The 23,528-nt window shown below is 36.9% G+C and overlaps 1 protein-coding gene across 2 annotated transcripts in view; it reads right to left on the reverse strand.

Moving 5' to 3' along the window:
• The window catches only part of LOC136814036 (serine-protein kinase ATM-like), a 47,939-nt gene that overhangs the window by 704 nt on the left and 23,707 nt on the right, over nt 1–23,528 (reverse strand). For both annotated transcript variants that reach the window (XM_067070545.1, XM_067070550.1), the window contains exons 25-64: nt 23,044–23,126; nt 22,733–22,885; nt 22,564–22,636; nt 21,795–21,849; nt 20,873–21,045; nt 20,053–20,202; nt 19,597–19,754; nt 19,060–19,306; nt 18,838–18,932; nt 18,554–18,677; nt 17,862–18,419; nt 17,655–17,766; nt 17,123–17,330; nt 16,668–16,812; nt 16,382–16,561; nt 15,735–15,867; nt 15,128–15,344; nt 14,651–14,925; nt 14,509–14,561; nt 14,304–14,384; nt 13,952–14,010; nt 13,566–13,781; nt 13,154–13,358; nt 12,507–12,659; nt 12,021–12,137; nt 11,585–11,638; nt 11,159–11,266; nt 8,492–8,541; nt 8,136–8,265; nt 7,637–7,837; nt 7,337–7,474; nt 6,820–6,958; nt 6,373–6,455; nt 5,738–5,878; nt 5,187–5,303; nt 4,645–4,803; nt 4,211–4,240; nt 575–695; nt 400–486; nt 94–272 (exon numbers count right to left, since the gene is read on the reverse strand). In XM_067070545.1, the coding sequence (XP_066926646.1) occupies nt 94–272; nt 400–486; nt 575–695; nt 4,211–4,240; nt 4,645–4,803; nt 5,187–5,303; nt 5,738–5,878; nt 6,373–6,455; nt 6,820–6,958; nt 7,337–7,474; nt 7,637–7,837; nt 8,136–8,265; nt 8,492–8,541; nt 11,159–11,266; nt 11,585–11,638; nt 12,021–12,137; nt 12,507–12,659; nt 13,154–13,358; nt 13,566–13,781; nt 13,952–14,010; nt 14,304–14,384; nt 14,509–14,561; nt 14,651–14,925; nt 15,128–15,344; nt 15,735–15,867; nt 16,382–16,561; nt 16,668–16,812; nt 17,123–17,330; nt 17,655–17,766; nt 17,862–18,419; nt 18,554–18,677; nt 18,838–18,932; nt 19,060–19,306; nt 19,597–19,754; nt 20,053–20,202; nt 20,873–21,045; nt 21,795–21,849; nt 22,564–22,636; nt 22,733–22,885; nt 23,044–23,126 (5,760 nt within the window). The remainder of the gene's footprint in view (nt 1–93; nt 273–399; nt 487–574; nt 696–4,210; nt 4,241–4,644; nt 4,804–5,186; nt 5,304–5,737; nt 5,879–6,372; nt 6,456–6,819; nt 6,959–7,336; nt 7,475–7,636; nt 7,838–8,135; nt 8,266–8,491; nt 8,542–11,158; nt 11,267–11,584; nt 11,639–12,020; nt 12,138–12,506; nt 12,660–13,153; nt 13,359–13,565; nt 13,782–13,951; nt 14,011–14,303; nt 14,385–14,508; nt 14,562–14,650; nt 14,926–15,127; nt 15,345–15,734; nt 15,868–16,381; nt 16,562–16,667; nt 16,813–17,122; nt 17,331–17,654; nt 17,767–17,861; nt 18,420–18,553; nt 18,678–18,837; nt 18,933–19,059; nt 19,307–19,596; nt 19,755–20,052; nt 20,203–20,872; nt 21,046–21,794; nt 21,850–22,563; nt 22,637–22,732; nt 22,886–23,043; nt 23,127–23,528) is intronic.

Below are 23,528 nucleotides of genomic sequence, written 5' to 3' on the forward strand. Positions count from 1 at the left end.
CTAAAAAAATCGCAATAGTAAAGAAAGTTTTCAGATGTCCTGACAATTTCTCTGTAATGAAGAGATAAACATCCACAAAAAATTACTCTTTACCTCTACGATGGTGGAGATGGATTCTTTGGAACGCCTCATCACTTCCATTGTTTTCTCACAAGCCTGCCGAAAAACGCCTTCAACGCCCACCACACCCATCCCATCCACCAAGTCACGTGTCAGACGAAATGGAATTGTTTCTGGAGTCGGTAGCAATTTCCCTTGTTCGAATGCCACGCCTTAACAAGAAGAAAAGAGTACAAGATCCTTGAGAGAAGCGTTTATGAGAAGTTGAAAGCTGGAAGATGATCAAGCATGCAGGAAAATCATATTTATGAGATTTTGAAAATAAAGTAAAACATCTACCTAGATCGATGTGGACAATGTCAGCTGTTTTATAATCGATCAATATGTTTTGACAATGTCGATCTCCAAGTCCCAAAATATACCCCACTGAAAGAAAAGAAGATGTCAAGCGGTGAGTGATAAGCAGAGATCCACAATCAATGAAAGAAAAATGAAAATTGTTGAAAGAAATTACCGATGGAGGCGACAGCGGTACTTCTGGTGTAGTTCAGCCTCTTGTGAAACCAATTCTCCGCTCTCTTGAATTTCTCCAAAAAGAAATATCGCAAAACTGGGTGGAAGTTCTTTTCGATTTCCTAAAAACAAATCCAAGAAATGAGTTTCATACTTCTAAGTTCTTGAAGGAAAGAAGGGTCGTGGCAGAGGGGATGTTACCGAAGAACAAGAAGCAGTTTTCTCCACATGTGACGAAAAGGAAGCCAAGGAAAAGTTGAGAAAAAACAATGAAAGTAACAAAAAGTAGTTGGTCAAAACCAGTAACTTAGCGAAAAATAAAATCCCTTCTGAAACTTGAATGTACCCCTCTACTTCAGAAAATAATGAATTGTTGATTATTGCCTGGTTGAGCGATCAAATTTGTTTTTGTTGTTATTGTCTTTAAATCAAAATGGTTTCAGTAGCGTGGTAGAAGCAGTCGCAAAAATGCGATATTGATTGCTAATTTCGCCCCGCCCTTATTTTTCACACCCTAAAAATGTTCAGCCAAAAGTGGAAAAATATCTTAACTTTTTCGAGCTCGCTTTGCTCGCGTGATACTTTCTCTTTTCTAATGTAATAGGGGCGCACAATTACCCGATTTGGAAAATTGGCTTCCAAGTTTACCCAAATTTTTATAAACCCATCACACAGACACACACACTACTGAAAGATTTCACATATAAAATGATTTCACATATAAAATACTTTCATTGGATTAATTTCCGCGAGCCAAAACAATCGCGTAAGTTTCTTGATTTATTTTCGCAAAACAGTGTTGCAGAAAGTTTCGCAAAACAACCAAGAACTAACTTGTTGAAAGTGGTCCTTCAAATATCAAAAATGCACGTTTACGGAGAATTTTACGCTGAAATCTAATTTTCAAGATTTCAAGTGGGTTTATTTTCACGAGCCTGCAATGTTACGCAATTTAACAAGTTTTATTTTCGCAAAAATGACAGAAATTCGCGAAAACGCGAAAACAAATCTCGCAAAAAAAAAAAAAAATTACATGATACATACAAAAATATAAAATAAATTACTAAGTGGAAGAGTTCCTTTCGATTTGCTTGTCGACTTTTCGGTAGGTCATTTCCAGAAGGTCTTCATTTAACAAGCGAACATCATTCAGATGAGGTCGAAAAAGTAAAACAAATGTTTTCCGCCCGTACATACTGAGTAAAATGGAGAGGTTGGCAGCATTCATCATGAGAATCTCCGTCAACAAGTCGGTCCCTTTGCCAGCAATGAGGTAGGAAAGCAAAAAGACTTGTGCTAATAAAACACCCAGTGAAATTAACTTTGTTTCGTTAAAGTTATGAGGTAGTTTACGAGCACGGTAGCTTTGGATCAAGCAAACAAGCAATAGAACTTCAACGTAGATAAAAATGACCAGATAAAAAGGATACAACGAACATTTGATGTATTTGATTATATTCACGTCATTCCGGAGGAGAGTGAACACTTCCACGTTGTATAGCGAGGTTACGATGAAAAGCGCGATGAAGGTGAGTTGACATGTAAAAATAGTCACTACCACGAAATATTTGGTTTGTTTGACCTCTTGAGATGTCTGTCGAAGGCTTTTGTAGAAGATGGATAAATATTTTTGTGTTTTGACGAAGGTGATGGAAGAAGAGAGAGTCCATAAGAAGCCAGTCAGGAAAACACGCCAAAAACATGATTGTTTGGTGGAGGGTAACTGCGAAATCATCTCCACCATGAACAGTAGAAGGTGCGATGTCAGGTGTGGGAATAGCAAGTAAACGTCGCTTGATTTGACGATGGGCGTGTGGCGGAGACCGTAAAAGACGCTCAAAAGAAAGAGAGTAACCGCCACACCGATAGAAGAGGGTATATAACAAAGCTTTGTAATTGCTTTTGGGTATTCAAACGGTTTTTGTAAATAAGGTAAACATTGGTTTCTTTCTTCAGTCGACATGGTGTCGTAAGGACAGGGTTGACAGCGGGACATGTTGACCGCCCGATACCACCCTCGCTCGCACAATACACACCGCCAACAACACTCGCTGTTTTCGTCGTACAAGATGACTTGATATCCAACTCCACAAGGCGCGTGGCATATCTGGCGTAATGGTTGCAAGCTGTTCAAATCATTTCTAGCTTTCGAATAAACGCCAGGAAAGGTCTCACGATTAATGAATTTATATAATGTTCTTGTTTTCGTAATCCTTGTTACATTGTTAAGCATTTTATTCAACACATGTAAATTTCGGAAGAATGCAACTGAAAGTAAATTGTAATGAATACCTGCTTTCTTGATAAGGAAAGACCATTTTTTTCCCTTAGCTAGGTCGCGAAAAGTCTTATTTTGCGAGTTTGGGGCTACAGCTTGACTCAACCAAAAGTTGTCAGTGGGGCGCATATTTATCAAATTATTTCTGAATTTCATTTTCTCATCGCCTCTTCCAAAATTTGGAAAGAAATGTTTTATAACGACCAAATTTGTTTTTGAGCTCATCTTCGACAAAACGGACTGGTTGAGTAGACTGTGGGAAAGTATCCAGTTGAAGGTTTTGTTAACATTTAGACCATGTACTGATTCAATGAGCTTTAAGATAAGATCACTTTGACGACTGTAAACGACAAACGTTTTGGAGAAATCTGAAAAACGTAACGTTCGATTGACTTGTTGCCAGCCAGCATCAACATTCGGTAAAGCCATCTCCATCACTAGACAGATGTTGTTTCGCTGAAAATCCTCCTTGATTTCCAACAATGCTGTTTGTTCGCGACGAACTATAGAAGAGTCTGAGATCAAGTTGACTTCAGTGATATTAGTACTGAACAAAACCTTTTTCAGCTCTTTGCGATAACTAAGCAAACTTTTGCGATCCAGTCTGAAAACGCGCACTGAGTGATGAACGTCAAACTCCGCCTCTACCGCCATGGCGCCAATACTGAGCAGCGGAATTCGACTAGCACTAAACAAGTGGGCGGCCATCTTTAACTCTCGTAAAGGAGCACTGGTGAACACTCCGAGAATGATGTAATCTTTTACATAGACAATTTTGTTCAAAACAATCCTCAAAAATGCTTCATTATAATTGAGACGTTTAAAACAGGACGTCTCGTAGATCAATCCGCCAACTTGTATATCTCTCATTTCATTCTGAAATTTCTTGACATTTCTTTGGAAAGCTTCGCGAAGGCATACTTTGCTGAACAACATGTAAGGATGTGTCGTTCTGAACTGTCGAAACACACCAATCAAGAGATAGATTCGTTTGTTCGGTTGGAAATTCTTTGGTGTCAGGAAAGTTTTCATTTGTCGCTTACACATTTCGTTGTAGTCTGGTTTCTTGAACATGTCGCAAAGAGTTTTTCGGAAAAGTAATAAAATCCCAAGAAAGTAGCATAATGTTTTGACCTCCATTTTATTTCTACGGTAAGTTTTTGCCGTAACTCTTTGCAATTTCTAATATAGAATTACAAATATATAAGGCGCAAAGCAGCTGTCACATATAACGAACGATTTTTAAATATTTCATTAAAAATTTTCACTTTTTGTTTACCTCCGTATCGCAGTAGTGTGCAAATCATAATTATTGGATTTGAGAAGATTTCCAAACAAAAACAAATGAAAGGGACTTACGAGGAAAGCTTTGATCTTCTTGCTTGATTTCTGAAACATAGAAAGCGGAAGGTCTTATAAGAAGCAAAATTTTGCCATAGAAAACCTAAGAAGCACTCCCGCTAATTAAGTGTTCAACATCCTGGGCAATCGTTCTCTTACCCCTGCTTTTAGGTTCCCTGGTACACAAGTTTCCTCCTCATAGCGACCGTAGTACAGTGGTAGAGCATCCGGCTACGGTGCGCAAGGTTGTAGGTTCAACCCTCAGCCGGGTCATACCAAAGATGTTCAAAATGGTACTTGATGCCTCTCTGCCTTGGTGCTCAGCAATTAAGAGAAGGATCAAGGGCGCCCTCCCTACCTTCGGGTAGACAGCCTCCGACTGCGATCGCAGACTTTACTTAGTTTCCTATACCTCAAAACTGATTGAAGGAGAAGCGATTCTTTCTACTTACATGCAACCGTTGTCTGCATTCACTAGGCTTCCAATCAGATGGATAGTAACGTTGATGAGCTCCCAACTTCTTGCTCCTACCACCGATCAAATAATCACCCAATGGCATCGTCCCTTCGCACCATTCCATTACGCCACTCTTACGCGATAACGGAACCACCTGAATTCAAGAACGATGAGAAGTTAGACTGGAGTCATTTAAAATGCGTGTATAGTAGTATAGGCTTTATATGATAACACGACTATTGTTACGGGATTTAGTTTGTATAAACTAAACTAAACTAGATTAAAATTTGTTCCCTCCATTACTTTTTGCTTTATTTCTACTATGTCTGAATTAGACGTCTAGCTTGCTAGACTAATGAAAAGTATACTCAAGCCCGCTGGATGATATTCAAAACTCCAATATCAAAATTATTTTTAAATTTAGGCTGTTAGAGTCAAAAGCTTGTTAATAACCAATTGGGATGAAAAAATTTTTTTTATTAATTCACTGTTTGATACAAAGTAAAAGGGGGAATCGGTGACTAACGAAGAGGGTACCTTGTAAGTCCGCATTTGGAAATTTTTCTTTCTATTTTCACTGTCTTGTTGTAACAACATGTTGGCAACACTAAAAACTTGTTGCATCACAGCGTCTTGTCGCATGTCGTCTTTGCCCTGCGAAAAAAGAATCCCTTATCACTCCATAGTTTCTAACCCCCTTCATTTAGGGGGGAGGTCTTGGATTTTGATGAAACCCAGACAAGGGGGGGTGTCAAAATTTCAATATTTTTCTTTTTGAAAAAAAAAAATTATTGAATTTCCTAAGGGGGGTTTTGAATTATCAAATGTATTTCCTAAGGGGGGTCACTTCCTAGAAACATGCACTCTAAGTTTTTCTAAAATTTTGAATTTGAGGAAAACAGTTGCACTAAGAATTGACAAACGAGAAGTTACATCAAAAACAATTTTGGTAATTATTTATAAACGCTACACACAAATTTTTTATATAAATTATAAGAATTAAAATGAGCCTTGCGATTCTTGACTTTTCAGGATTTCAAGTGAAACACATTGGAAAAGCTAGAGTGAATGAATAAAAGAGGTAAAACCTTGATAAGTTGACGCCTTCGTTGACCATCAGAACAAACACATGTCACCACCTTCGGTAGGTTCACACCTCCGCAATGTGTGAACTTGTCGTCGAATTTCCGAATGTGAATAATGTTCTTGTATTGTAAAGATGCATCAACCTGCCCACAACGATAAAAGAAGATACAGTCCGTATCAGATATAGATATACTGTACTTGAATAATCTCTCATTGTTATGGGTGACTCGAGATTTTCGTATTGTTAAAAAGACGTAACACGAACTCATATTGACTACCGCACTTACCTATAAAAATCCAAAAGTTCCCTTAAAAATCAAATCGATCTGATTGGTTGGAACTCAAAATTATGATGTATTTGACCATTCAAGGTTGAGAAAAAGCGTCTGATTGTTTAGGGAAATTTCGGATTGTTATAGGTAAGTAAGGTAGTCAATATCGTTTCATGTTACGCTGTTTTACATTACAAAAATCCCGAGTCACCCATAACAATAAGAAATTATTTAAGTACGGTAGTGAAGATTGCCGAAAAGATGAAACATTTATTGAGAGGCTTTTTAGAAATGAACACAGGTCGGTAAAGTGAAAAGTTTACACATTCCAAAAATATTGCTAGAAACAGACAAAAAAAACAGACCTTCGTTTCGACAGTAGGTACCATCACTGAAGTAAGGTTGTGAATTTGACGCAGTCTTCTGCTTTCCGGAATGTCAAAAGGACCTGTTGAGAGGAGGGGGAAATATTTATTAACCCTTTAAACCCGGAAAATGTGCATACACGTTTTAAATTTGCCAATATACCGAGTCCCAGATTTAAGGCTATAACTCCTTACCACTTGATTTAGAAGGGCATAAACCGAAAGAAAGAAAGAGAAAGAGTATACAAATACCTTTTTCAAATCCATTGTCCAACTCTCAAGTTACAAGCTTTTATGTCAATTTTAAATGTTGGATTTCAAAAAAAAAGTTGGAGATTTTCACATGTTTTTTCAAAAAATGTTGCGCACTGGGAAGGTTAGCAAGGCATTGGAAGTATCTTGGTGACAGAAAATAGGACAACAAAAAAGTTTATCTTAAAAACAAACCAGTTTCTGTTTTGAGGTGTTTGATATCCCAGTAAGCCATTTCGATGTATACTTGCGAAAGATGCTCTATATCTTGAATGTATTTAGTGTGTCGTTTTCGCAATCTTTCAACCACAGAACAAGCTGCATCCAAGCGAGTCTGAACCCGAAAGAAAAAGAAATGCTTGAAGGTAGGATGAAGGTAGCTAGCAAGATACAAGGGATAGTTGGTGTAATTCAAAATTGTAAAATTCAAATGCTTCCTTAAAGGTTTTATTTTTAAATAAATGTTCCCGTTTCATATCAGACACATATTTTATATCACGGCAGTGTCTGCCTATTGTTATATTATGCTCTCTTTTTGATCATCTTGCTCCACATCCGTGTCAATCTAATGTGAAAAAGCTTGTAAATTAAAATTGATGAGTAAGCAAATGAGATCATTCTTATTTAAAAACAAAACCTTTAATTTGAACAGATCCTTTAGGCATCTTTAGATAACCTGAAATTTGGAATTCACCAGCATTGATTCATTCACCTTATCTTGTGGTTTCAATGTTGGTGGTTTTGTTCTGGAATTTCGGACGGTCATCTTGTTGTCCATGTCGGCGTGTTTGAGAGCCATCAATACGTACGCTGAATGGTGCGGATGTTCTGATACACATTGGAAAATCACCTACATGGTAAGAAATGATTGATGTTTCAATGTTCATTTGATCCTGTAAGGTTCGCTTATCAGAGCGCGTAAAAACTCTTGGCCAGCTTGATTGGAAATTACTCTACAAAACAGGATTTGCATTAATACAGCTGTTATGATATAAGATGTATGGAATCTGACCTGTTCGATGTTTTCTTTGAAAGAGGCACTTTGTGTTGTCATGGCGGTACCAAGGCGTGCCGCCACTTGATAGATGATGGGAAGAAATTTGCGGGATTCAATTCTCTTCAGGGATTGTTTGAGTAAACCATTGAGGTCTTCATCTGAGAATTTCTCAAACCATAAGGATACCAAACGAATGACATTCAAATTGTGTTTATCCTAAAATAAAACGGAAAATCTATTTTTATTTCTATTTCTATATATTCATTTGCATAAATTCATTAGAATTACTTTTGCAAATATTTGACAAAAATTGTTATGAAAATTAAAAAGGTTAAGCCTATAAATTGTTAAATTAAGCTAAGTAAGGGAAAAAATAAGCTTAGGATCAAGGCTTAGCATAGTATTCTGGAATAGTTTTAATAGTTAAGTTCTTTAAAAAAGATCCTTATCACTCACTCAGGCTTTGCTCCAGATCAAATATCCCTTATCTGATGTTGAAAAAAAAATGACTTACGCCCTGTTCAAGACATTTGCAGTAATTTTGAACGGCTTTGAGGAGAAAAGTGTTTCGGTCTATGGTGGTTTGTTTGAGTTCTAGATTGTCTTCCGTGTACTGTTTCTCCAAATTTCGAATTTGTCGTTCGCTAGGGAATGAAAAAAAATCAATCAATGGCTGAAAAGGTTGTGGTCGAAGATGCCTTAATAGGAGACAAAAAGTGAAAAATTACATGATCAAAGACAACCATAGAAAATGGGAAATAGAGAGAATAGACGATATCGGCTTAACGTGAAAACTCAGATTTGACCTCCGAGAATTGCCCACAATGCTTTGTGCGGAAAAAAATTCAGCCGATATCGTCTATTACATACACTGTTTGATCATGGTTTTGCTTTCCGCTCCGCAATCGATCAATTTCCTCCTAAAAACAGAAAAATGATCAAATGTTAACGAACAAGAAGCCCAAGGGCATGAAGGCCCAGCATTAAAAGTTTTGTTTCTAAATAAGAGTGATAAAGTTTGCTTACTCATCAATTTTAATTTACAAGCTTTTTTATATTGAATTGGCACGAATGTGGAGCAAGATTGGCCAGAAAGAGGAAGAGAAAAACATTTTTTTGCTTATATTAGCACGATATAACAACCTGATATGAAACATGTGTCTTACATGAAACGGGAACACTTATTTATGTAAAAATAAAACTTTTGAAAAATCTTTAACAAACATGATTGATATTAAAGCTCTAACTAAAGGGAGCAAAAACAAATGATAAAAAGTAAAATTAAAAAGAAACCAGCATCGAAAAAATTTTCCTGCAACCACAGCGGCTGCAGCCTCAGCAGCACTCAAAAATGCAAAAATTTTATATAAAAATGTCCATAAAAATTGAACAATTTGGAGTTATTGGCTGAAATTTTGTACAGTGACTCACTTTCAGATGCAGATCATAATTCAGTAAGTGTTTTTCCCAAAATGAGGCTATTTCAAGATGGTGTCTGACAGGGTGGCGCCGATAAGCCCTTTTGACCGCTTTGGACTGTTTTGGTTTCACTTTGTATTAAGGACCTGACAGGTCATTCATTTGAGGACTATGCATGTTAGCCTCCACTGATACAAGTTACCCGACTTCACGGTATACCTTAAAGGAAGAAATTTTGGCGGAAAGAAAATTTGGCGGATTTGACTGAAATCCGCCAAATTAAGTTCCCGCCAAAATTTCTTTTTTCGACCATCCGCCAAATTAAATTCCCGCCAAATTAAACATTTTGAAATTATGATCTCTTTTAAGGTGTTTTTGCTATTTTTTCACTGTTTTGACGCCATCCTAAGGTTAAATTTTTAAGCGACCGCCAAATTAAATTCCTGCCAAATTTAGTTTTTTCGTCCATCCGCCAAATTAAATTCCCTCTGAAAAACTTTTTTGGCCATCCGCCAAATTAAATTCCCGCCAAAATTTCTTCCTATAAGGTATTGTACAAAAAATTTACAGTGGGAAATTTGAATTTATCTCTGTCCTCACTTACTAAAATAAAAACCCTATTTTGGAACTTGCGTTTTCTCTTAAAGAGTGTGACCGTTGAAAGAATTTGTTTTGTTTTCAACTTTGTTGAACAGAATTTTTGTCGAATTTGTCAAACATTTCTTGTTGTCAAACTTTGTTGAACAGAGTAGTTTTGGTCAAATTTGTCGAACATTTCCTGTTGTCAAAGTTTAAGTGGAACTTAATCGAATACTCACAATTTTAGTGCAGCAACGTTTGAAAATTTTGATTAATTATGCCGTCTGGTATGTACTGAAACTAAAATAACTGAGCATGATCGAGACTCCTTTAGAAAAGCTCATTTAAAATATAAAATTTCACCATAATTTTATGCAGAAAAAGTATCAAAATATTCAACAATACAAATAGAGGCTAGTGTAGTCAACATCTTACTGTTTGAATAAATTTTCTTGTCGAATAAAAAGCCTGAACACACATTTTTTCTTCGCACACGTTAAGTTATAATTATTCTGATAAAATGTCTGATTCCTCTTAATCATCAAGGAGATAGCAAGAGAGTAATAAACATTACATAAGAGAACATACCTGTAATAATCTGGTTGGTGTTTGAAAATTCATTTTGAACAATAATGAGAAAACATCGATGAAAACCCTCAAGCAAAATCAGTGTAAAAAATGCAACTTTCAAAATAGTCTTTTAAAGCTTTTAGGTCAATAAGTATCAGCATCCACTTCTGTGGGTGCAAGTCAGAGCTACACTTAACTAATTGAAAAACATTTGAAACAGTAAACTTTTCATAAGTCTCAAGATCCATAAAGAAATCAAAACATTGACCGACAACCAAAACGTGATTCTCAGGCGCCATCTTGGATTTCGTTCGGAGGAAATAAACCCACGGCCGCAGTAGAATCGATATTCTTTACAGCACGCAGCCTAAGACGACCCGAGCAAATCGATTAAATTTTATGCGAATGCCCCCGATTGAATCGCATCAAAAGAGCGACCATAGCACGGACAGGAGTGAGAGAGGACATAAAAACAGAACATGGCACAGACTGCGGACAGACAGGACAGGACAGACACACGGAAAGTTCCTCTTGAAAGGCCCCTTCGCTAGCGCTGGGCCAATAAAATTGAATACATTTTAGAAAGGTTTAGAGTCAATGTTTCCCTAACAAATAAACCTGCTGTCATCGAAGTAAAAGGTTCCCTCGACTTTCGTCACGACATGGAATGTTTCTTCCAACAAAAATTTGATTTAGAAAAACCTGAGATGGAAAAGTAAGCTTGCAAGATACAAGAAGTATCGAAACGTCAAGAATGAACAAAATTTTGTTTTTCGTCTTTACTTTTTTTTGAGAAAAGTAAGAACTTGCTTTTAAGGAAGATGAAATTTCTCAAACAACTTAATACTTTAACCAAATTTTCTCCACTTGAGATTTCTTCCATTTCGCACTTTCACCGTGGTGAAGGCAATGGATGACAGAAGAAAGGTAAACGTCTAACAACACATTGATTTATAAAGAAGGACTAACCTTATTTTTACGGACGACACTTTGTTTATGTTCATACATGTCCGATTTGAGGTATTGTCCGATACTCTCATACTGGTTGTCCGCGTACTTCGCAAGAGTGTGATATGCCTGGGTACGAAAATTGCGAAGGATTTGAAAAGTCACAAAGAAGCCATCACATTAGATCGATTATATACAAAACAATGTATAGGATGTATTCACACTGCTAGTTTCAAGCTTATGGCCTTAACGTGTCTAAATCATAAAATTGTTTTGTCGGTAGAATGATGAAAGTCTAGAAAAGAAAATAATTTTTACTACTTCTTGCTGATGTACGTGAAACGTTCAAGCAACTTTCTAGCAACAGTGAGAATATACCCATATAGTCTCACAGTCATGAGAAATTACTATTTTATTGTGGAAAGTAAACAAAAGAAATATTATTACATCGATGGGGGAGTGATTGCCACTGTAGTTTTCTTGCTCCATCAAGCCAATAGCCTGTAAAAAAAGGAAATAATTAAAAAATCGTAGAGTTTAAACGATTTACCCTAATAAACGTGGAGAACAAGTTGATTGACATGATATTGATTGAAATATCCAGCATGCTGCACACACAATTCTTTTCTCTAAAAGTGCGCTTAAATTCGCAACTCACAGATACAGTTTATTCATAGTTTTCAGAATTCTAGAAAAGGGTTACTTACAACAAACCTAATACGGCGCTACATATCAAACTTTCACTCTCGTCTCTAAAAACTCGAAATGCAATTGTCGGAAGAAAACTTAGTTCAGAGTTTTAAATATAGATCACTGATGCTAACTCATTTAGAAGCAAGTCCAGAAGCTCGCAAAATTGAGATGAATCAAGGAAAAAGCTTACCGGTTCCAAATAATTTTCCATGATATAAACAGGGCTTTCGGACTTGGTCTCGCCGGCATAATGGCCGTACAAACTCAACGCTACTGGATATAACGTCTTCTCACAGCCATCTGCATTCTTCACCAAAAAGAAATCGAAATATAGATGTTATTTCGACTTGTGCTTAAAGGAGTTATTGAAACTACAGTGCACGTTTCTTTTAAGCCTTCGGATGTTCTTAACTTTTTGAGTTTTAAGCCTTAAAATGTTCTTGCCTAAAAATGTTCTTATTCACCATATTATTTTGTGAGTATTTTCTTCCTAAGAAATCGGGTGTTGTCCGCAAAGCCTGAAAATTTCTTAACTAACTAGTTACTTCACCTAGCATCCTTAATTTTTTGGGATAGAGTTCAAATCGTTGCTCCAAATTAATAGTGAGTGAAAGTGCTGAACACCCGAGACTCATATTCAAAAACAGTTTTTCGATTGCGGTGGTTAATTTCTTACCTTGGAGTCTTTAATGAATTTCTTCAACAGCTGGATGGCGTGCATCCTTTCTCCCTCCGCCCACGCCAATTTGACTTGCTCTAACTTCCAATCATTGGAAAGATTCACTTCACCTTCAAGCTTCACTAATTTTGAAATCAGGCGCTCACAAACCTAAAATCAGAAGAAAAGCCTTTATTCTCTATACAAATTAAGGTGTAAACCATTTGACAAAAACGTGAAAAGGATAGATGTGTTGTTTTTCTCAGAATAAATTCTAAATGGGCTTTTCCAGAAAAAAATTGAGTATGGGGGGGGGGAGGATGGAAGATATAACATTTTTTGGAAATTTACCCCCGGACATTAGTTTTTGAATTATGACGAATTATGACCCCGTAGACAATATATCTTACCCCCCGGAAAAGCATCAGTTGATCCCCCGGACATTTAAAATTATCCCTAACAGAGCAAATTTGCCCCAAAACAACGCAAATTTTGCAGATTTTTCACTACCCCCCGGACAAAATATCCAATATATCCTCTACCCCCATGTACAAAAACTTTCCGGAAGAGCCCAATCACTCAGTGACCCTCAACAAGTACGCGATTAAAAAATTGAAACAAAAAAGTTCAGTCACGAGTTTCAGGAAACAAAAGCATCTATTCACCTCAAACTTTTTGCTCTCTCTTGCCAAACGGCAAAGTCCTTTTCCATAGCAAACAACCAAATCAAGAACTTCTTTCGTCTTGGGTGTCGATTGTTTGATTTCTTTACAAAGCATAATGGCTTCCAGGCTGACTGAACAGCCCATCTCAAAACTTTCAAAAGAATTTTCTGTTGATTTTGGGATCTTGATCTCATCAAGATCGCCTCTAAATTGAAAAGTTACGAACAGTAAAAGGGTCATTCTTTTAGAGAAATACCTAAAAAATGAATTCGCGTTCAAACCGATCAAAAGAAAAACTATATTTTGAGAACAGTCTTAAGTTCACTAATATTGTTACAAGCTTTTTTGACATACTGAACGCTAAACTAACTAGTTTTTATATCATGGAGCTTCAAAAGAAGCAAAATGTTACCTTAAAAGATTTTTGCAGGTGTTTCCCAATTGGTTCAAGACGAAGCTTTGTTTGATCATCTCCGAGGGGCCAACTTCGTTCAATAAACATGATTGTAAGATGTTTTTTCTCGCTTCTTCCATGCTGTACGCCAATGAATGTGAATCGTTGTTCTTCCAAGAACACAATGTCTTGTAGATGTTTCCATGTAAACCTGACTCCGACGAAAGCATATCCCTGAAGTGGAAAAAGGTAGTGATATAGTCTTGAAAGTAAAGAGGATGATAGTTCCCATGAGCTGGACTACTTCATACTCCTACTAGAGTATAGCCTAAAAGCTTGGACCCGTCTATTGCGTTGACTACCATGAACCACCTCAGTTAAAAGATTGGGAAGTTGTATCTCACCTCGATTTATTATCCCAAACACTGTTTCGCCAGGCCGCTTCATACTGCAACTCCAAGTACTAATGAAAAAGAAGAATGAGAAAGATTACTCTCGGGTACTTAATAGCCGGGGGGGGGGGCCCGCTAATTAATTTTTCGAAAATTTTCCACCCAGGACATTCTTATTCCAACCCCCACGCTTATTGATTTTTGGGAAATTTTTTTTGAAAGTTCCCTTTTTTGTCCTAATTCTGCTGTATTAGCCTCCTTTTCGAAACAGTTAACCCCCCCCGGCTATTAGGTACCCGAGAGTAGTCACAGAAATGAACTTGAAATAAATCTTCTGGATAATCTTCTTGGATAACACTCCTACCTTTTGGTTGTGATGAATGTCTTGGTCAACACCTTGTACAAACATCAACGCCACGTTGAGCAAACCACAATCCATTAAGTTCTATGAAAAGCAATCGAAATATTAAGATCAATAGGTACTAAAGGGAAATGGCAGGGAATACATTCTAAAATACTAGACAACCATGATGGGAGCCATAAAGACAAGCCTTAGATAACATACTTACTTCTAATAATTTTGCATTAGACTTCCCAGCATTCCATCCAATATCACTCAGTACTAAAACATCAAAATGAAAGGGAAATTATCTAAAATTAATGACACAATAGAAAAAAGTGTCAAAAAATCTTTAAAAAAGGTTAACATACGCAATGCTTTAGCATGGTTTCCTCGCAACTTTTGCGTTTTCAATTTGACACTGGGATCGGCGATGCTGGAGTGAGCAAGTCCGGTCAACAAATCCACTTCTCCGATCCTCTCGTAAATTTCGTACAAAAGACGCTGTGTTGGTTTTCCATATGAACCGCATTGTTGAGATGTTTGTGATCCCATGGTGTCTATGTCTCCGAGGCTTTCAGTGGAGCATGAACTATTGCTGCTTTGTCTGGAGGAGCTTTGTGATGATAAACTTGGCGGGTTCTTCCTGTAAATGAAGTTGGATGTAAACCAACCTCGTTCCCTGTGTATTACCAGCTTTTTTATGCTTACTGATAGAGCTAGATAATCAGTAACCTAAATAAAGCCTGAAATAGACGGGGACGAGGTTGGATGTAAACCATATTGCTGAAGAGGTATAAAGTGGTCTTTTATTGAAAGAGCTTACTGAATATAGAAATTTTTCTTACATAATAGGGTCAAGAGAGAGTTCCACGAAGACAGCAGCTGTATAATGCATTCCACAATCGATCGCCATTTTGGACAATTTCGAATAATCGATCCTGGGAAGATTAGCTTGCCAAGGAATGGATCGTTTGTCAATCTCTTGCTCCAAATGTCGTTCTATCGCTTTCATCCTCAAGTAGTCAATGATTTTGATGAGTTGGCACATCTTCTTCAAGTTTTCTAAGGAATTTTCAAAGAAACATGGTGTATTGTTCATAGATATCTGTAAGCCTGGTAAAGCCCAAAGGGCTAGATAGGCAACTTTAAGCTTTCTCCAGCAAAAAAAAGTGAAGCAAAAATTTGACTTTTTAAATTTTGTGCCAATGGATAGGATCTAGCATTTTGGTAATTGTTTTCGGAGCGCGAGATCAAAAAAAGTAGGCGGCGAACGCTATTTCGCATCTCTCAAACTAGTGAAATTGCTTGTTGTCTAGCCCTTCGGTCTTTACAGATATGTGGTATTGTTTAATGATGAAGGCTTCAAATGCAAGCTATCATCTCTGTCAAAAAAGATAGGTGTGTAGGAAGTAAATGAATCTTCTAGTTTTAGAGACAAGAAGAGAGCAGTACCTTTAATTTGACCGGTATCTGACAACAGGGCCAGACTTTCAGCAATGGCGTAAGTGAGTTCCGTTTGAAAGTTACTATCCACTTCGATCAGGAGGTGAACAATGTACGGTAAACATGTTTCCAAAAACTCAAGCTGAAATCCAATGAGAGGGTAAAGGGAATTATTTATCTTTGAAAATCATTTTTATTCAGGAGGCCCCCCCCCCAAAACGGTTTGCGTGATGACGCGATAGGGACTTTTTACTAGCGTGATTACGTGATTTGGAAATTTTTTCTTCGTGATTGCGTGATTAGAGGTCAAAACGTGATCGTGATTTGAAAGATTTTTGAGCCGTGATAAATGTTGGACTTTTTTCAAAGTTTTTTGATGTTTTACGTGATCGTGACTGCGTGATATAGTGATCAAAGTGACCGCTGGGGGAGCCTCATTCAGGCAGCCACCTTGGAGAAAAAAATTCACCTCTATTTACCGAAAATCCAAAATAATAACTAGTTAAGATTGACGATTATAAAAATTTTAGGTAGAATTATAACTAATAATTGATATCGATCAGCTATATCGAGCAAAATACATTTTATACTATTTTACATCAACTATAAAGAAAAGAAACAAACTTGTGAGTTCTGAAATGATAGCAATTACTTACACTCTCGAGACACAGTGGAAGTAAATCTTTGTAGGAGTCCTGGCAACCTTTCTTGTTCGATAGATAAACACATAAATCCTGCACCCAACGCTCATAAGAAACTTCAGGCTTCAGTTCCAAGTCCAGAACACCTGCTCCTTGGTGTAGGATTTGACTTTGGTTGGATTGTCCTTTTATCCTCTAAACAATACACAAAAAATATTATTCAAGCAGGTTAGACAGAATACTGCACTAGGAACTAAAAGAATTGACAGCGGAAGAAACGCTCTTTAAAAGGTAACCATACCTTACTCTTTTTGTTATGGACGAATGGATTCAGATATTTCAAAATGGTAGAACCACTCGATAACATCTTCTCATATCGTTCTTTGAAAATGTTCTTTTCGAATAATTTACTCAAACATATGACCGCTGCTTTGCTGGTAGTACACCTAAAGAAAAATGGAACGGAACTTCAATTGTCACAGCTCAAGAGTTGATTCAATAGGCCATTTCACAGTTGCAAAGCGTAATGGGTAATCAGGACCGCTACACGCTAATGACGATTTACTTTTGGTATTGGTCCAAAGTTTTGAAATTTTTTGAAGATTATTGCGTCTAGCCAACAGAAAGCCGTTATGGAGGCACAATCAGTCCTGATACCCATGATCCATTTCGACAGAGAAATGGCCTATTATCTACATTCAAACAAACCATACTATTTTTGATGTTTTGATGCGTTTTGATGAAGAAGCTCGTTACCGTTCGCTGACACACAACTTGCAGATTTGGCACAAGATATTTTCTACGACGTTCGTCAAGTCATTGTTTCTCTCAACTTGGTGCTTGATGCTTCCTTGAGGTCCTATCAAACCCAAACATTCAAAAGCCAACTTTTGTGAGTCACTTGTGAACGATTGCATGTTTTGATGTAAAAAGTGAACAAGTTTGTTGAGAGATTGTGATGGTTCTGTAACGAAAGAATTTAAACATACCATCAAAAGTTCGCGTTTTGATCATTGTAAAGTAATTGGAAATAAGAGTCCTTCGAAGAGCAACACAATATTGACTCTCATTGGATTACTAATAGTCCAGCAAGCTAGACGTCTAATTCAGACATAGTAGAAATAAAGCAAAAAGTAATGGAGGGAACAAATTTTAGTCTAGTTTAGTTTATGCAAACTAAATCCCGTAACAATAATCGTATTATCATATACCGCCTATACTACTGTAATACTAATACACGCATTATAAACGACTCCAGTCTAGATTACTAAGTAAATGGTGTGTGTACCTTTCCGTGCTGTGTTTTGCACCAAGAAACGTTTGACATTCTGTAAGCAAATCGCCAAATTATCTGTTGATACATTGATCTGCTCCAAAATATGCAAATGTTGATCAAGTTCCTAAATAATTAGAAACATTCGTCGATTTACAATTTCATAGGGAAAACTTTCATAACTTATTCCGTTTAAAATAGGATAATTTCTGGGACGTTTACCTCATTAAACGACGTCATGCCTTGAGAATCTTTCAGTGTTTTCAGATGGTTGTTCAACTTTTCGAAAATGTCTTGACCAGGAAAAGAGCTGAGTGACACCAGAGAATTGATGAAGTCATACAAGTTCATGTTATCTGTTTGCGAGCAAACAATCTCTTCCAAGAAAGCGATGGATTTATTGACCAACCAAACGACGTCTTTGTTCAAACAAAAGTTGGTCAAATTGACGACAATGAAGGAAAGTGAAGATGCAAACTCGCAACACACACTCGGGAAAAGTGGAACCATACTAAAGACCTTTTCCAAGATCTCAAACGAGAGATCTAAAACACAAGATAACTCCTGTGGATGTTTGGAAGCTAGTCTAGCAGCGTAGATTGTATTATGAAGTATCACTCTGATGATGAAATTACCGATGACTTTTTCGAACTCCCCATAATCACCGAGGATATACATCACAAAATGGTGATAACACATGAAGGTGGTGACTCGAAGTGAATTCACGCATGCGCTGAAAAAGTTTTCCGCCAATGATGCTTGCATGAATGGAATGGTATCCTGAAGGAAGAATATTAAGAATTACTTTTAGAAAATTTTTATAGCACAATATCACCAAATTTCAACTTGACTTGGTGTCATTTATTTAAAAAAAGACCTTATTAACCAAAATGTAATGCAGAAGTGGAGTTTACTGTTGATCTCGTGAAGACAATGATGGGCTTCCTCTTTTCGCCGTAACATTTCGCCAGATTGAAGACAAACGATTCGATATCATTTGTTCTATGCAGAGGGTAGTTGACTGCAATAGGACTCGATCTGCGAAATAGAAAAAGAGGAGTTGCTTTGAATATCAATACCGTTATGAAAGAATTTCAGTGGCATTGACGCAGAAAAACGAGCATTCAAAACTCCTTTGGCTTCTAATTAGCGGAAGGAGGTTCCAAACCTTCGTTAGAAAAGAAATTATTTGACATACCTATCAAAATGAGAGCATTCCTTGGCACCATTGAAATGTGAGAAGAATCTCAACAAAATGAACTTGCATTGCTCCTGCAGTGCTTTGTTGAAATACTAAAAGTGAGAACGAAAAATGTTTTCAGATAATCAGGTCGATTCGATTTCCTGAGGGTTTCTCGAAGGCTTTCCGAGGGTTATAGAAACAAAATTAAGATGACAATTTTAAAATCTACATTCTAACCTCAGGAGTGACATGCTCTCTGTATTCAGACAAGGCTTCCAAATGAATCTGTTCCATTTCATTCAACGATTCAGTTGTTTGATTTTTGAAGTAAGTAGGCAGGAGGAGGGACGCGATTCTTTGGAAGGCATTTTGAAAGAATGAGACCAGATCAACGTTGGCAAAATACGTGTTTTGGATTTGTGTGATTTCTTCGAACTTGTTGTGAACGACAAGCCAGGGCAATACGTGTGGCACGAACATTTTCCTGATAAACGAAGAGATTAAAAAGAAATTTCAATACGTGCTCTTACTAGACTAGACACTCACTAGACACTAGACACTAGTTTACTTCTAGCTGAACTTCTAGCTGAACTTTTTGATAATTTTGGATGACGCAGAGTCTAGTTAAGTACATAACAACGCCATCCAGTCGATTAAAAAGCCTAAAGTGGACCACGGGCTAGACAGACACGTAGAACAAAAACATCTTGAAGAAGCATATTTGATGGAAACTTCTAAGGGTGTTTCCTTTAGATTGAAGTAAAATGGAGTTACCTTAAAAATTCGTTCATACTGAAACCAAGGCATTTGACCGGGAAATGTTCGATGGAATTTCCTTGTTTGATAAAGGTGTGCAAAATAAAACCAAGACGCTCTTCAATGTACAGTGGATGGTCATTGTAGCCCAGAGATAAGGAAACCACTTTGATAATCTATTGAATAAAGAGAATTCAGATTTTAAATGTTTTCTACGGGAATAAAAGGAGCTTATTTTAGGCATATCCTGCAAATCGAAAGTTGTTTCAAGATGTGACCTCACATTCTATTGCTTTTTTTATTTAATGTATTTTCATTTTTTCAAAACCTTTTACTAATCTTGTCGCACTTGTTTTTACTGCATCAGCATCATTAGGCCTTTCAATCAAAACAAAACTTTTAACTACGAGGGTATGTTCGTTTCCGTAATTGACAACCTCCTAAGTGCATTTAGTAAAAGCAAAAATCTGTCACCTTTAAAATAGCATTGTGTTGGATGGAGCCATTCCTTGCAGACTCGATCAGAGTCAAGAGAGATTGTTTCTCTAGTATGGGGCAGTAAATGATGATGTTTTTCACCACAAACAGTTGGATGGATATTTGATTCTTCTCTTTCTCCATTTCCTGGCAAAAAATAAAAATAAACATCAACCATAATACTAACTGTCGAACGTGCTAACCGCACTGGCTCAACTTCAGTATCTTTTAAATTACTCATAGTCCCAATTGTAAACATAAGAAATAAAAATCAAAAAATCAAAAAATAGGATTTTTGATAAATTTTAGCCTCGTTTTGGTGAAAAACTCGTGACCACGCCCCTAAGAATCTAAAATTTTGAAAAAATGAAGAAAAGACCCCTAGATATTCACCCAAGGAACAAGTATGCAAAATTTCAGCCAAATCGGACCATTTTTGAAGTCTCTACAGCGTGTCCAAAAGTTTTTAACCTCGTTTTGAGGCTAAAACTCGTGACCACGGCTCTAAAAATCAAACTTTTGAAAAAATAAAAAAACACCCCAGATATTTACCCAAGGAGTAAGTATGCAAAATTTAAGCCGAATCCGACCATTTTTGAAGTCTCCAGCAGCCTGCCCCAAGTTTTGAAGTGACTGACAAACAGACATTCTCAGATTCTAGCTCAACTGAAGTTGAGAATATAAGGGCAATACCGTAAAGTATTGATCGACCTCAAATGCATTGTCTCTATCGAACGTCATTTCCATGACTCCCGCTACCAAGCGGGAACTTTAGGATACAGGAATTATAAAGGTTTGACTCATTCAAACTTCATACCATGTCATGTTTGGTCATTTCCTTGAGGAGATTCTGTAGCTTTTTGACTTGTTCTGCTTTCAGTTTAGTGAGAAGTTTGTGCATGTTTTGACAAATGTAATGTTGCACCAAATAACTTGGATCAGTCATTAACAAGTTGAGAATGATATCGAACGCACAAACCAAATGTTTCCCTGAAATGAAGGAAAGCTTCGAATTACAAAAATAAATATTCCATTGCGAAAGTACTGAATGATGAAAGATATGATGATATGAGCCCTCTCTATCCGAATGGGCTCTTCCAGAAAATGTTGGAGGATATATTGTCTGGGGGTAGCGAAAAATCATCAAAATTTGCCTTGTCCGGGGGGTAAAAATGCTCCGGGGGCTAAAAGTCACTTTGTCCGGGGGGTAAATCACTGAAAATTGTTTTATCTTCCACCCCCCTCCATATTCAATTTTTTTCTGGAAAAGCCCAATGTTTCCCTGAAATTTAGGCAATAATTTGAATCATAAGAAGAAATCTTCCATCTCACATGATGATATGAGCCCTCTCTATCCGGGAACAACTCCTACTATTTACGAAGTAGGAATTCCTTCTTTCTCAAGTAGGGGCGCTTAGTGCAGTCTAGGCTCCGTTGGTTCTGTGCACGCAAGACAGAGATACCATGATGCATGATGATGACACTCGAGGTAAATTGGAGAGCTTATAGTGTGTCGCAAGTATAGGATAAATCCCACCACACACCACAAGGTCCGGCATAGCAACCACACTCTTGTATCAGAGTTATGGTAACCTACTCCCCTCATAAGGTATGGGTTTACCCGGAGGAAGGTACATGGTTCACTTTAGTATCACAATGGGAAAGGAACTCGGATCTCCTTCATGAAAGGCAACGATCACGAAACCACTATGGCGAAAAATAAGAGAAACGTAAAATACCGTTTCCTTCATCCAGCTCAAATTCAATCTTCCACGTCTCCTCTTCTGTTGTGCTCTAAAAGTATTCGAAACAATAGTTAAATCCTGAATACTCATTAAAACTCTAATAGAATAATACCAGACGGTTCCGTCGGCAAACGCCGGTTCAGCTTGCGCATCAAAAGCCCTTAGAATGATAAAGATGGGATAAAGTGCCAATTTTCTCACTCAATAATGTATGAAAAATGAAATTTTAAAGACTCTATAGATTATTACTCATATTGAGTAGATGATACAACATTGTTAAAAGCTTAAACTAGTAAACTAGTCGGTTATTACTTATAACTTTATAATAAAACTGTCAATCAAATAATGTAAACACTAATTAAATATTCAGCGCGCGTGAGAGAAAAGGAAAATAACCGACTACTAGAAGCTACTTCCAACGCCTTTTTTTCTTTACCTAAAATCGTAAGGAGAGACGTACATATTTCTGTATGTCTGACCCGTGCGGGATTGCATTTATTTTTCTTTCTGTTTATTGCGTTTTTGGAAATGCTCATTTATTTATATGTTCCCATGTTTAATGTTACTATGAAATATCATTTAGTCAAAAAAGTTGGATGGATTCTTAAAAACCTAAAAAAGGTTGTAAAATTAAACAACGTTTTTTGAGGGAAGAAGCTTCTAGTCGTTGAAATTCAGAAAAGACAACGACTAGTTTACTAGTCTATTAAAAGCTTTAATGTAGACAACATGAGATTTTCCTTTCTGATGATAGATATAGTACCTTTGGTATGACGAATAAAGTTTGCACTATCTTCGAGCGAACGCGTGGCGAATACTTTGTCGACCCAACTGACCTGAAAAAAACACGAATGTATTTCGTCGTGCAATAAGGCAGTCAATTATTGAAATAAATAAAGTCATTACAATATGGGCTTGAGGCCTTGACTTACAGAAAGATTTCGATCATTTTGATGAGCGTTAATCGCGCTTCTTCCATCGTAGCATCGTTGGGAATTGTGATAGACATTCTGATGTAAAGTTGAATGCCTTCCAATAACTGTTCACAAACCTCCTGGTCGTTGTGGAATGTTTGCAGGTATCTCCTGGATCGAAAAAGGATCGAAAAAGGATCGTAATTTTAGAGAGAACGTTATGCAAGTCAAGTTCACTGCGGATTTCATAGTTGAAAAAGTTTTTTTCTTTCACTGTCTCTAATTATAAATAATAAAAGGATTGGCATGATACTCAAAGGATAACCAACCTTGTAACATTGACCAAAATGAGCAATTCTTTGGATGGTAGTACATTTTGGTTTGATGACAAGCATTTGTTCAATTGAAGCAACTGATAAAAAAGAAAGAAGAAATTGAATGAAATCTTAAGGGCTACATACACTACACAAACATATTGTCAGGCAATATATTGTCAGCTCATTTGCAATATTCCAACAATAAAGGGGGATTGTTTACAGAAAGAAAATTCCTTTTTATAATAGAGTACTAGTTGTTTACTTCGTACATTACGGTCCGCAAACCATATTGTCGAATATTGTTCGTCAATATATAGTGTAGTCTAAGTAGCCCTTTACACAGAACACTTAAAGACATTTCAACGAGTTGTGTGTTAATACAGATCCTTGTTATATAAGTATTCCAGCGCTTTCGGGATATTATTTTTCTACATTTAGGATGTCTTGGTTGAGTTTATTCTTTAGACTTTCCCAGATAGAAAAATTCACGGGATTAA

This window comes from Clytia hemisphaerica, unplaced genomic scaffold (genome assembly GCF_902728285.1).
Source record: "Clytia hemisphaerica strain Z4C2 unplaced genomic scaffold, Clytia hemisphaerica genome assembly, whole genome shotgun sequence".
Taxonomy (NCBI): domain Eukaryota; kingdom Metazoa; phylum Cnidaria; class Hydrozoa; order Leptothecata; family Clytiidae; genus Clytia; species Clytia hemisphaerica.